The sequence below is a fragment of the Bos taurus genome, chromosome 6 (genome assembly GCF_002263795.3).
Source record: "Bos taurus isolate L1 Dominette 01449 registration number 42190680 breed Hereford chromosome 6, ARS-UCD2.0, whole genome shotgun sequence".
Lineage (NCBI taxonomy): Eukaryota > Metazoa > Chordata > Mammalia > Artiodactyla > Bovidae > Bos > Bos taurus.
Genome location: NC_037333.1, coordinates 13,095,695 through 13,110,563, shown reverse-complemented (window position 1 = coordinate 13,110,563; position 14,869 = coordinate 13,095,695). Strand labels below are relative to the sequence as shown.

The 14,869-nt window shown below is 41.6% G+C and overlaps 1 protein-coding gene across 15 annotated transcripts in view; it reads left to right on the top strand.

Moving 5' to 3' along the window:
• ALPK1 (alpha kinase 1) overlaps positions 1-14,392 on the top strand; it is a 123,738-nt gene extending 109,346 nt beyond the window's left edge. For 14 of the 15 annotated variants that reach the window (XM_005207667.5, XM_010805922.4, XM_059887696.1 and 11 more), the window contains 5 exons: positions 666-2,790; positions 4,935-5,088; positions 9,473-9,635; positions 10,166-10,352; positions 11,678-14,392. In XM_005207667.5, coding sequence (XP_005207724.1) covers positions 666-2,790; positions 4,935-5,088; positions 9,473-9,635; positions 10,166-10,352; positions 11,678-11,877 — 2,829 coding nt within the window. In that variant the 3' untranslated portion in view covers positions 11,878-14,392. Of the gene's footprint in view, positions 1-665; positions 2,791-4,934; positions 5,089-9,472; positions 9,636-10,165; positions 10,353-11,677 lie in introns of those variants that run through there. The other variant, XM_059887704.1, reaches the window with a different exon arrangement.
• The last annotated feature ends 477 nt before the right edge of the window (positions 14,393-14,869 follow it).

Below are 14,869 nucleotides of genomic sequence, written 5' to 3'. Positions count from 1 at the left end.
TATCAGTCAGAGTAGTGACATCCTGCTGATGGGGAGCTAAGTTACTGCAGCCAGGGCATATGACGTTATCTGCTGTAGAACAAGGGTTCCCAAGCATGTCAGAATCACCTAAAAGCCCTTTCAAAATACATATTTTGGGGCTCTACCCTATATCCACTACATGTAAAGGCCTGGGATTCTTACCCAGAAATCATTCATTATGGAATACCTCCCAAGTGATTCAAATCACCCAGAGGGATTTGGAAGCCACAAGTCTATTGTTTTGACCATCAATAAACAAATTATGTGTTTGTACATAACAAAATTATTACGTCCATGTCCCATGTATAGACTTTGTTTGCTGAAACTAACATTAGCAACAATGACAGCAATTTTATCATCTTTGATCAAAAGCATCAGGGCTGCAGTAGAATGGAAGCTAAAGCTCATTTCTTACCCCTTTAGCCAACCAATCACATATGTCCCAGTCCCTCCTCCTGAGGCATCAAAAAGACCACAGGTCCTTGACTCAATGCTTATGTATTTTTATTAGAATAGCCATGGCACATGTTTCTTTTTTTTTAAATACTATTTCTAATGACTGTCCTCTAGGAATGAAAACTTTTCCCTGATTCACTTCCAGTTTCTAATTCAGTGTCTGATTTTGTATCTGATGTTTTCCTCAGAATATCCGTGGCACGTGCCTCTTGTCATATAGTAGTTCTGAGGACTGTCCTCCAGGAATGAAAAATTCATATTTATATGAAGCCAAAGAAGCCTTTGAAATTGGCCTCCTCACCAAGAAACGTGATGAACCAGTTACTGGAAGACAGGAGCTCCATAGTTTTCTTAAAGCTGCTTTTGGTCTCACCACTGTGCACCAAAGACTCTATGGGGAGATGGAGACCGTCCGAACAGCAAGTCAGCTCTGTAGTGAAGCTATGGGAAAGCTGTATACTTTCAGCAATTCCTCCAGAAGTCAGGAGAGAGAAGCTGTCTCTCAGGAAATCATGTCTGTTATCACCCGGGTGAAGGAACAGTTACAAGTTCAAAGCTTCTCAAATTTAGATGACAAGTCTTACGTTCCAGAGGGATTCAAGCGTGGGTTAGAGAAGCCCATCTTACATGGGCAAGTGGATTTCCCAAAAATCCTTGAAGCCTATTCACAGCACCACACTTCAGTTTGTGAACTATTTGAAAGCACTTGTGGGAACAACAAAAATAAACAGAAAGGTATGAAAACAGGAGTCTGTATCACAGATCTAAAGACAGAAACACAAAACACAGATACCGTGAGTGCCACGGAGGACAAAGCACATTTTGAAAAAGGCAGGGTGATATCTTCTTCCCGAATGGCGATGAACAGTCAGGAGAAACTCAGGAGGGCGGGAAGGAGAAACTGGGCCGGTTCTGATGCGTTTCGAGTCTCCGTGGATGAAGATGTGGAGACCGAAGCTGAGTCAACAGACCACAGCAATGGTGGGGGAGCTGTCCTGAACAAGTCTCTGAGTGACAGCCTGAGCTCCAGTTCTTGGAGCCAGTTATCAGGGTACAAATCTTCTACAAGCTGGGAGGAAGTGAATTATCATGTTGATGATATGTCTGCCGGAAGAGAGCTGAGCAAGGAGGGGCATCTTGTGGACACGCAGTGTTCCACTGCTCTGTCAGACGAGCAGGAGGTGAATGGGGTGAGCAGAGCTGAGCACCCACTGTCTTCAGAGCTGCATGGTCTCTCTCTCCAGGTGCCCAGGGATGACAGGTTAGAGTCTTCTCAATGTCAGCTGCACAAGTCCACGCCCTTGGCAACCTTCCCACCTCACAGCACAACAGGCACTTCATTGGCCTCTGGTGGAGGGTGGTTTAAAGAAGGCATGCAGGAAGTTGAAAATGTGGGGTCCAGAAATACTTCTGCTCATTCCAGACCCTTATTTTGTTCTGCTTCTTGGACTTCTGATTCTGGTTGGCCTAAGAACATGACCACGTATCCTTCCATCCAAGAAGAAGAAACCTTTGAAACAATTGGTGAGTTTCAAGAAATCAACGGAGATGCCAAGGATGGGGATGAAGAAGAGAAGAGAGAAGAAATCAAAGGAGGCACAGGTCCTCCATTTAAAGATAGCCCCTGCTGGGTTGACCCAGAAGGAAAAATAGCAGAAAGAGCAGAAGATGTTCCCGTAGGCTTCCACTCAGTCGTGGACGAGTCTCGGGACAAAAGCTGCATGGTAGCATGTAACTCCTACACTCCTCATTGGCTTGTTGAAAACCCTAACTCGGGAAAAAATGGTCTCTCAGTCAAAGAGCAGGGCATTGACCCTGATGCCTCCACGGTGGATGAGGAGAGCCCACTGCTGGGCAGCGCAGATGTTCACACCACGAGCACACGTGGCTCCCCGAGACCGTGCACTTGGAAGCAGCTGCACGTTCAGGGAGCCCAGATCCCCAGTTCCTCAGTAAGCAGAAAGACTTCCACCCCTGTCCTCAGCGAGGACTGCACTACCACGGAGGAAGCAAATGAACCTGGAAACCTGCTAAACTGCAGCCAGAACTCCAGCTTATCCTCATCTTGGTGGCTGAAATCACGGGCAATCTCCAGTGGTTCTTCTGAGGGAGAAAATCCATGGTCTTTTCTGAATTCCAGTGGAAGTTCTTTTGTTTCATTGCCAGGAATGACAAAGCAGGCGATCCTTGAGGCCCGCACCCTGCAGCCTGATGACTTTGAAAAACTCTTGGCAGGGGTGAGGCATGATTGGTTGTTCCAGAGACTGGAGCATACAGGCCTTTTTAAATCCAGACAACTCCACGGAGCACATAGTAAGTACACCCTTTCAGGAAGCATCTCTGTATGTTGAGGGCCCTCTGTCGTTTCTGTTCTGTGGATCACTTAAAGCTTGTGGAAGATATAGACAGCTGTGATGCTTTGTGAGTACACAGAGAAAGATGTAGTTCGGGGGCCTTCTTCACTCTGTGTGTGATGGACTCTAAAGGTTGCATAGAGGCTCACTCAGGCTGCTTCAAACATTAGACATTTGCTACACAGGCAGTAAGGGAGGATCTTACAGACCATGGGAGCAGTCATCAGTCAGGGTTTGAAACAGCTCTGGATGCCACATATACTCAATATCTATCTCCTCTGTCGATTCTCATTGCCACAGCTGATTTTTCTGTTTCCCATTCAAAACCCCAGGGAATGGAGTTTGACCTAGTTACACATCATCCTCCTGGTAGGCACTCGTCATGTTCACGCCTATGCTGAGTGGTTTCTTGCCAGGCACTGCGTTGATCGTGTGCATTTAGCAGCTGCTTCCTGCCTCAGGAACAGCGCAAGGAAGCCTGAGCTGGGGCCACCCAGCCGTCAGTGTGTCTGACACAGCCTAGAAGTGGTGGAGAAGCTGGGGAGAAGACCAAAGAAGGTTCTTCTCTTAGCCCAGAGGATCATGTGGTAATACCCTCCAAGGTACTGAAGAATTATTTGAATGAGGAAAAATACTATTGCAAAATGCCTTTCAGAGGAAACAAGCTATGTGGATTGCTAAGCACTGGATGCTAAAGTAGTAGTTCTCGACACTGGTGCCGCATGAGAATCTCCTGAGGCTTTTTAGCTCTTTAAAACTTCCAGTACCTCACCCCAGAGATTCCAGTCTCGTGTGTCTATGGTGTGGGTCCAGGCATCTGTATTTTTTAAGAGCTCCCCAGTGATTTTTTTTGTATAAATGTTAAGAACTTCCGCCTCAAAGTATTTCAGTGTTTTACCTGCCACCTTGAAGTCAGACTAAAAGATCAAGTTGTGGCCCAAAGAAGCAAAATGTTCTAATAATAGGGTTTCCCTGCTTACTGTGAGTTTATGCAGTTTCAAAGGCACATTTCTGAGAGTTAGGTAGCGGCTTCATTGTTTTGTCTGTGTGCCATTTTATGGGTGAAAAAGCACATGGGAGGGAGCAAGCCCCAAAGTTGAAGAAACTGGACAAGTTGTGCATCCTCTCCTCGCTTCTTCCCTTCACTCACGCCCTTTCTACATGTGTACATGCAGCTCACCTTCATTTCCTTCCCCAGCTTCTTGGAGTCACCCAGCCCTGAGCATCATCTCTCCACAGCCTCAGTCGTCTCCTTCCTCCCCACCCCAAACCTGCAGGCTTATCTCGCTTTAAGTATTCTCTTCTCCTGAGTCTCCTGTTCATTTATTCATTGCCACAACCTAGTCACTGGAGATCCTTGTTCACTTTATTTTAACTTGGGTCTCAAAATGTTACATTTCTTCCTTAGGGTTCATGTTGGTCTTCCCCCTCAAAGAGATCCTTTCTTGCTTGCGCTGGTCTTCCTTTCTTTAAGGTGAAAACAACCCTTATTTTTTCCTCTTTATCTTTTTCTTTTTCAGCTGAGTTTTCATCTTTGTACAGTATCTACATTTTCTCAGTAATTCCTGGAGTTTCACAACTTAAAATATGTAAGAGAAAATCAGGTTGGACTTTCATATGTAATCTAGGATCCCTGGAGTGGCCAGGAACTTTTGGAGTAAAATTATTCAACTTATTTCTACCTATGTGATCTCACATAGGTAGCAGCCTCTTTTATTTGAGATTCCCAGATAATCAGAAGAAGATGGAGTCACATGTCACTTGTTCTAAGATGGTCTCTGGGCTTTTGCTGTTTGAAAAGCCCTTTTATTTTTCATAACTTCCATACTGAAGCTCTGGCCTTAATACCTTGCCATCACAAACAAGAGATTTTGTGAATCAAAGGCAATTTTCATTGTAATTTCTCAAACTTTGCCTTTTTATTGTACTCCACTAACTTTTTAGTAATAGTCATAGAACAGGATAAAATTTGAGAAAATGTATTAAAAAGTTGAATATTTCAAATGAACACAGATTGGTACCTGTGTTACAATTCATCTTATCCGTGAATTGCAAGATCTTTTTGAAAAATAAGGTCAGTATTCATCTTATCTTTTATTCAAGGTGCTCTTTTGTTAAAATATTCCAAGAAATCTGAACTGTGGACAGCCCAAGAAACTGTTGTATATTTGGGGGACTACCTACATGTGACAAAGAAAGGCAGACAAAGAAATGCATTTTGGGTACATCATCTTCATCAAGAAGAAACTCTGGGCAGGTATTGCTTGAAAACATATATAATAATGTATAATGGCTTGATTTGTCCCCTCTGTTAAGTAATTGTTTATGAGACTATAAACGAGCTGGAAAAAGTGGCTAAATGTTTTTTAATTCAGGTCCTTTTCCTCTTCCTCATTAGCTAATTAATAACAGTTACCATAGATGGTTGGATGGCATCACCGATTCAACAGACATGAACTTGGGCAAACTCCAGGAGATGATGAGGGACAGGGAGGCCTAGTGTGCTGTAGTCCATGGGGTCACAAAGAATCGGGCATGACTTAGCGACTGAGCAACAACCACCATAGATAGAGAATCCACATTATGTCAGCCATTGGGCTGGATGTTTTATATACATGATTTTAAACCCCTTGGAGAACATTAACCCCATGGTACAGATAAGAAAAATAGAGTTTCTTGACATATGACAAGTCAGAGACTCTTGAACACTCTCATTGAAAATGCTGGCATAAAAGGCTAGTTAAACCATGCAAGCCACACTTCCGAGTAAATGAGTGAGCCTGGAAGAAAAGGCATAAAACTCCTCTGAGGCCAATAATGAAACATATTCAGGGATAAAAGTTAATGCTGAATCCTTAAGACACTTCTCTGTAGAAGTTTTGGGCAGGGGTGAGATGAGGGAGCCACTACTGACAAAAGTTACACATGAAAGGGGATGAGTGGAGAGACCACTGATACAAAGCATTGACTCAGGAATGGCTATATCCTCAAAAACAAAAACAAAGGTTAACATAAATGCCATGTCACTGAAGCAAATAACCTAGAAAGATTTTTTGCTTGGCCTTAATTCTTGATGGGATTGGAATGAAAACTGACCTTTTCCAGTCCTGTGGCCACTGCTGAGTTTTCCAAATTTGCTGACATATTGAGTGCAGCACTTTCACAGCATCATCTTTCAGGATTTGAAATAGCTCAACTGGAATTCCATCACCTCCTCTAGCTTTGTTCGTAGTGATGCTTTCTAAGGCCCATTTGACTTCACATTCCAGGATGTCTGGCTCTAGGTGAGTGATCACTGGACATGGAACAACAGACTGGTTCCAAATAGGAAAAGGAGTACATCAATGCTGTATACTGTCACCCTGCTTATTTAACTTATATGCAGAGTACATCATGAGAAACGCTGGACTGGAAGAAGCACAAGCTGGAATCGAGATTGCCGGGAGAAATATCAATAACCTCAGATATGCAGATGACACCACCCTTATGGCAGAAAGTGAAGAGGAACTAAAAAGCCTCTTGATGAAAGTGAAAGTGGAGAGTGAAAAAGTTGGCTTAAAGCTCAACATTCAGAAAACTAAGATCGTGGCATCTGGTCCCATCACTTCATGGGAAATAGATGGGGAAACAGTGGAAACAGTGTCAGACTTTATCTTTTTGGGCTCCAAAATCACTGCAGATGGTGACTGCAGCCATGAAATTGGAAGACGCTTACTCCTTGGAAGAAAAGTTATGACCAACCTAGATAGCATATTCAAAAGCAGAGACATTACTTTGCCAACAAAGGTCTGTCTAGTCAAGACTGTGGTTTTTTCCAGTGGTCATGTATGGATGTGAGAGTTGGACTGTGGAGAAAGCTGAGTGCTGAAGAATTGATGCTTTTGAACTGTGGTGTTGGAAAAGACTCTTGAGAGTCCCTTGGACTGCAAGGAGATCCAGCCAATCCATTCTAAAGATCAGCCCTGGGTGTTCTTTGGAAGGACTGATGCTAAAGCTGAAACTGCAGTACTTTGGCCACCTCATGAGAAGAGGAAAAGACTCATTGGAAAAGACTCTGATGCTGGGAGGGATTAGGGGCAGGAGGAGAAGGGGAGGGCAGAGGATGAGATGGCTGGATGGCATTATTGACTCGATGGACATGAGTTTGAGTGAACTCCAGGAGATCGTGATGGACAGGGAGGCCTGGTGTGCTGCAATTCATGGGGTTGCAAAGAGTTGGGCACGACTGAGCAACTGAACTGAATTGAACTGAATTCTTGATGACAACTTTAAGCAAAAACTCACCTGCAAATTAGTGATCACAGGTGGTCCTCGTTTGGTATAAGGCCTAATTTTATACCATATGTATATTTTAAAGAACCTATGGAGCAAAATTTTTAAAGTAGACCTTGCTCTTTTCCCAAATCCAAAAATTTTAAGAAATAAATAGGAAGAGAAAAAAAGAGAGAAATCGGGAAATTCTTAAATAATAGAAATAATTGAAAAGGATGTTGATAATAATAACAATAGTAAACATGTAAATTTCATGTGCTAGGCCCCTGTTTTAAGTCCTTTATATACTAACTTAATCCTCACAAAACCCAATGAGGTAGGTGTTATTGTTATCCTCATCTTACAGATGAGGGAGCTGAGACACAGAGATGTTAAGAAACCTCCCCAAGTTCGCACATCAAAGTGGTGGAGCCAGGTGATACAGGTATAATTGTGTCCCCCCCTACTCCAAATTCAAGTTGAAGTTGTAACCCTAAGTAACTGAGACTGTGATCTTATTTGGAAATGAAGTCACTACAGATGTAATTAATTAAGATGAGATCAAGCTGGAGGAGGGTAGGCCCAGAATCCACTACAACTGGTAACCTTATAAAAGAGAGGAAATTTGGAGATAGACACACACAGGGAGGATGCATGTGAAAATTGTAGCTATGTGGCCACCAAGCAGGAACCGTCTGGAAAAGCTGACAGTCTGGAAAAGCTCCTTCTCTTGCGTCTTCAGAGGGAGCATGACTCTGCTGACACCTTGACTTTGGACTTGTAGACTCTAGAACTATGAGGAATCAATTTCTGTTGCTTAAGCCACCCAGTTTGGGCACTTTGTTACAGCAGTCTTAAGCAACTAACACACCAGGATACGTGATAGGAGAATCTGAGATGGGATATAAAAGAGAGAAGAAGAGACATGGAAGATGGAGCAAGAGGGTCTAACATACATCTGATCAGAAAAAGATAACACAGCAAATAGGAAAGAATTATTATTTTAATAAATCATTTCTGATAGTTTTCCAAAATTGCCCAAATATATTAATCTTCAAATACAGGAATCACAGTGAATCCTGGATAGTATAAAAAGTGTTGTACATATATTAGGTGATGATTGAAAGCAAGTATTTGTAGAGATGAAGTAATCACAAAAGGAAGGGGGAAAAAGGCTTCTGATTGATCTGTTGACCTGTATAACGTCATGTTGTAGGCAGTGAAAGATCTGGTTCCAGAGTCCATGTGTTTTCCAGTATCCTGGCTGGCTTTCTTGACTTAGCCACATCTGGTGAACTGCTACAACAAGTGGACACTTTCTCATATAAGGAGAAAATAAATCGGTATCACCACTGGGTCGATGTATTCACCAGGGTTCTCCAGAAACACAAAACCAATAAGATGTATATGTTTGTGTGTGTGTGTGTGTGTGTGTGTGTTTGCTGTGCTGTACTTAGTCACTCAGTTGTGTGCAACTCTTTGTAACTCCATAGACTACAGCCAGGCTCCTCTGTCCATGGGGATTCTCCAGGCAAGAATACTGGAGTGGGTTGCCATACCCTCCTCCAGAGGATCTTCCCAACCCAGGGATTAAACCTAGGTCTCCCACATTTCAGGCAATTTCTTTACCATCTGAGCCACCAGGGAAGCCCAAGAATACTGGAGTGGGTAACCTATCCCTTCTCCAGAGGATCTTCACCACCCAGGAATCAAACTGGGGTCTACCGCATTGCAGAAGGATTCTTTACCAGCTGAGCTACCAGGGAAGCCCATATGTGTGTGTGCGTGTGTGTGTGTGCATACAGAGATTTATTATTAGGAGTTGACTCACATAATTATGGATGCTTTCAAGTTTCAGCATCTACTGTTGACTGGATATTCAGGAGAGCTGACGATATATATAGTTCCAGCCCAAAGACCAGGGGGATTGAGACCCAGGAGGAGATGATGTTTCAGTTTAAGTCCAAAAGCAGGAAAAGACCAGTGTCCTGGGTCAGAGGCAGTCAGCAAGAAAAATTCTCTTTCACTTGAAATAAGCTCAGCCTTCTGTTCCATTTGGCCCTTCAGCTGATTGGCTGAGGCTCACGCAGTCTAGGGAGGGCAATCTTCTTTACTCAGTCTATTGATGTAAATGTTAGACTCATCCAAAACACCCTCGCAGAAACACTGTGAATAGTGTTTGACCAAATATTTGGGCACCCCATGGTCAAATCGAGATGGCACATAAACTTAGTAATTTATGTTATTAAGTTTATGTTATCAACAGCTAGTATGAATTGTGTTCCATTGTTCAGGTGGCTCTTACAAAATTATCTGAGTCATGAGATAAGATAATATTAACTAAGATAGATCACTTTGCATTTCTTGCTGTGGCTTTTTTGCATTCACAGATATGTTGGGAAAGAATATAAGGAGCAAAAGGGGCTCTGGCACCACTTCACTGATGTGGAGAGGCAGATGACCGCACAGCACTACGTGACAGAATTTAACAAGAGACTTTACGAGCAGAAGATTCACACGCAGATATTCTACATACCGTCCTCAGTATTGCTGGTAAAGTGAAAGAAATCAGGGGGATGATTAAACAGGTCTAGAAATATATATGGGGGCTTCCCAGATGGCAGAGTGGTAAAGAATCCACCTGCCAACGCAGGAGACTTGGTTTCGATTCCTGGGTCGGGAAGATCCCCTGGAGAAGGAAATGGCAAACCACTCCAGTATTCTTGCCTGGAGAATCCCATGGACAGAGGAGTCTGGTGGGCTGAAGTCCATGGGGTCGCAAAAGAGTTGGACATGACTTAGTGACAGAACAACAGTGCTCCTAAGTGGCAAAGCCTGAGTTCAAAGGCTGAGATCTACTGACCTCAAAGTGAGATCTGCTGCTGCTGCTAAGTCACTTCAGTCGTGTCCAACTCTGTGTGACCCCATAGACAGCAGCCCACCAGGCTCCCCCATCCCTGGGATTCTCCAGGCAAGAACATTGGAGTGGGTTGCCATTTCCTTCTCCAATAAAGTGAGATCTACTGACCTCAAAACCCACGGCTTTCACCATTGTTATACTGTCTCCTGTTCCTATTTTTCAGATTTTAGAAGGCAAGACAATAAAAGGATGTGTCAGTGTGGAACCTTACATGCTAGGGGAATTTGTAAAATTATCAAATAACACAAAAGTGGTGAAAACAGAATACAAAGCCACAGAATACGGCTTGGCGTATGGCCACTTTTCTTATGAATTTTCCAATCATAGAGATGTTGTGGTTGATTTACAAGGTATGTGAAACTGGGAATTATTTTTTGCTTTAGTATTATTTATATGTTAATGTGAGGTTTTATAACTAGCTTTGCTAGTCATTATTTAATAGGTTGTTTAGTGCACAGGCTACTATTTGAAATTAATCAGTCTTGCTGTATATAGCAAATGATGGATGGGAAAAATTTCTAAAGCTTCTACAACTGTCTAAGGGCGTCAGATAATCAGTGAGAAGATCTGGCTCACATTTTGTTGGGCTTAATTCTAGAGCAAATCCATAACAGTTTTCTTTTTTAATTTTACTCAGGTGGATTTGGGTGATGCAGGTTTCTGAGGATTGTGTGTTTGAGTATGTCACAGTCTTCTCACACTTTCTTTGCTCTAGCCCTTTACCTTCACTATAGGTGTGATGTTGGGTTTCATAACTGGGATCATTATGGAACAGCAAGCTGTATACCCAAATCTAGCTTCCTTTAAAATCTGCATTAATATGTAAATTTTGTTTCAATTTGGTATTTTATCTAACAGAATTATTAGCCATCATTCTGTACTTTATTTAAATGATAAATGAATTTTGTTATGATTATTTCTAATAATAATCCTCCAAGATTTTTCTATCCCCCATCCACTGCATTTATCATCACTCTGTATTATGTATTTTGCTTACTTATATCATTTATTGATCTTCACAAGAACGTGACACCGAGTACAGAGATTTTTTTACTAACTTGTTCACAAAACACAATAGTGTTTTGTACAATGTGTACACTCAATAAATATTTGTTAAATGAACAGAGGAGTGCATGAATTGATGAGTAAGGCATTAAAGAAACTTCTGAATCATGAAAGAAAAATATTCAATGTGATTTAATAATTGCACTAAGTGCATGCTATTGCTAATTCCTTGAAAATTGGTTGTCTGGGCATGTCATATTTGACAAATTTAATTACCCAATATTCAGTTCTTCTTAGACCAGGAATTGGAATATGCCACACCAGATCCCTTAGCAGAAATTTATTAATCATCAACCATAGGGCTTCCCTTGTGGCTCAGCTGGTGAAGAATCCACCTGCAGTGCGGGAGACCTGGGTTCAGTCCCTGAGTTGGGAAGATCCCCTGGAGAAGGGAAAGGCTACCCACTTCAGTATTCTGGCCTGGAGAATTCCATGAACTGTATAGCCCATGGGGTCACAAAGTGTTGGACATGACTGAGCGACTTTCACATGATAGCATGACCAAGTTACCAAATGTCCATTTCACTGTATGTATATTATATTTTTTCTGAAACACTTTGCTGAAATTTATAGAGGATTTAATCCTTAGACATATTTATTTCTTTTTTAGGTTGGGTGACTGGGAATGGAAAAGGGCTCATCTACCTCACAGATCCCCAGATTCACTCTGTTGATCAGAAAGATGTCACTACCAATTTTGGAAAGAAAGGAATTTTCTACTTCTTTAATAACCAGCATGTGGAATGTAATGAAATATGCCATCGTCTTTCTTTGACAAGACCTTCGATTGAGAAACCAAACAATTCATAGACTGTCTGGAGTGGTAATGACCACTCAGTGCTGCTCACCAATGATGGCTCTCCTCTCCTTCCAGACACAAATTACAGCACAGCCTGGTCCTTGGGTTCAGGTGGGGCCATGGGACTGGTTCTAGCCAATAATTTTTGAGAGGAATTGAAGAGTATCTTCTTCAGGCTGATATTTAATTACCAGTGCAACACTCTACAAAGTCTCCCTCTGCACAATTGCCAAGAATACATCAGAAGTCCCACAGTGAGAAGAACACAGGAAAGAGCTCCAGTTGACCCATGATGAACACGAAGCACATATCAGAAATAAGCTTTTCTAGCTGAAGCCATCGAGATTTGGGGACTTTAGTAATTATCCATCAAGACTGATACTTTTAGCATTTTTCTTATTGATTTAGGAATTCTTTATAGATATATATTAAAGAATTCAGGGGCTTCCCTGGTAGCTCAGTGGTTAAAGCGTCTGCCTAGAATGTGGGAGACATTAAAGAATCAGGCCTTTGTGGTATGCATTCCAATTTTTTGTCTTTTGACTTTGTAAGAAACTTTTTTTTCCATGCAGAATTTGGTTTATACAGGTGAATTCATCAGTCTTTTATGGTTTCTAGGTTATATGTCATCCATAGAGCTTCACTACTCTGAATTTTGTTGTTGTTTTTTCTCTTTTTTTAATATTTATTTGTTTTTAATTGATCAATAATTGCTTTATAATATTGGGTTGATTTCTGTCATACATAAATATGAATTAACCATGCTGCTGCTGCTGCTGCTAAGTCGCTTCAAATCGTGTCTGACTCTGTGCGACCCCATAGATGGCAGCCCACCAGGCTCCCCCGTCCCTGGAATTCTCCAAGCAAGAATACTGGAGTGGGTTGCCATTTCCTTCTCCAATGCATGAAAGTGAAAAGTGGAAGTGAAGTCGCTCAGTCGTGTCCGACCCTCAGTGACCCCATGGACTGCAGCCCACCAGGCTCCTCAGTCCATGGGATTTTCCAGGCGAGAGTACTGGAATGGGGTGCCATTTCCTTCTTCAGAATTAACCATAGGTGTTCATATGTCCCCTCTCTCTTGAGTCTCCCTCCCACCTCCCGCCATTTCCACCCTGTCTAGGTTATTACAGAGCCCCAGTTTGAGTTCTGTGAGTCATACGGCAAATTCCCATTGCTACCTATTCACGTATGTTAGTATATGTGCATCCAGGCTACTCGCTCCATTTTTCTCACCTTCTCCATCTTCTCCCCCGACTCTTGTCCATAAGTCTGTTCTCCATGTCTGGGATTTTGTTGTTTTTAACCCTTCATATTTTCTTCTAGTACATTTACACTTGCAGGAGGTGTGAGGGAGATGGCCACCACAGTCCGCCCTTGGCCCACACAGATGTGCTGCTTCACACAGGTTTGGAGAGCAGTGCTTCCATGATCTTGCTGAAGTTTACAAAAGAGATGGATGAGATACTCCCTCACTATACTTAATCTTTGGGGTTGCGCCTAGTACACACTCTCTCCTTCCTCCACTATTCATTCTCAACTTGTCTTATCTATTACCTCAACAAATCTTAGTGCCTTATGTAGTGATGTAACTCAGACCCACGTGCATGAACATCTTGAGTTCTGAATTCTAGGTAGGTGCACCTTTCTCAGTTTGAGGTTCCTGCACATGTCTGTTTACAACTGCAGCTAGCGCTGCTGAGAGCCACTGGGTTCTCTTGCTGTGAACACAGCTGACAGGAGCCTCCAGTCTGCCTCACTGGACCGACCACTGTGTACCCTCAGCCAGTGCCTGAGTGAGAGATGGGTGCCAGGCTCAGAATGCTTCTGCCAGGTGATGCGCAAAACCTTCCCATTGGCCAGACCAAAACTCTCTCAGAGCTCTGCTGTAATCTCTGCTGTGCCTTCTCCTCTGCTTGCCCTCTCCTCGCACAATGCCAGATCTACATCGTGGTCTCCCTGCATACTCCTGTTCTCGCTCACTTACCCTTTACAGTCATTTCTCTCAATAAATATCTTGTATGTTTTATATTCCTTCTCGGCATTTGCTTCTTGAAAAACCCAAACTTAACTAAACTTTATTAAAGAAAATTTAAAAATTTTATCCTATTAACAAAATAAAGGGGGAAATTTGTAATTTCAAAGATGCAGAAAAAATTAATAATGTTGAAAATTAATTTATGGTTTAAAAAAAGCTCTTTGCAAATTAGATGCAAATTAGACATAAAGAAAAACTTCCTGAATCTGAAAAAAGGTATTTTAACTTTTCTTTTGAACAGCAATATCATAATTAATAGTGAAACACTTAAAAGTTTTCATCTGAGAAAGGGAGCAAGCAAATGCGCCTACTATCCCAACCCTATCCACATCTGGAAAAATTACACACACACATATATAGTCTCTGCCCCTGATTCCTGGCACAGAGCTCTTAAATCCCTTGGAATTTACTGATAGGCTGGTCTCTTGTTATAATGAGGTGACTCTATACCTCTATAATAAATCAATAATAAAATAACATTTTGGGGACAATTCGGGATTTTTTAGTTTGTGTTGAGTATTAAATAAAAGTTAATGAAGTGATGTATTTTAAAAATACAAAAGCCAAAGAGAAGTGGAGAAATGAAAGAAGCTTGGCTCTTTCTTGATAATGTTGAAGCAAGGAGAAGGGTATATAAGAATTCATTACACTAATCTTTCCCCTTTTATATATATTTTTAAATCTCCTCAAAAATTTTTTAAAATGTGAGATCATATAAAGGAAAAAATATCAAGAAAAATCCAATATATGTTGGACTGAGTAATTCCACTTCTACAAACCTCTAATGAGGAAATAAACAGAAATGTGAACAAATGTTTATATACAAGTGAGTCTATCATAACTTTGCTTATGATAGTAAAAAAGAAACAACTTTTCAACAGCAGAGAAATAGTTTTATATATTTAATTTATCCATATGACTATTATTCATTTGTTTAAATTGTATATTTTAAAAAATATTTAATTACA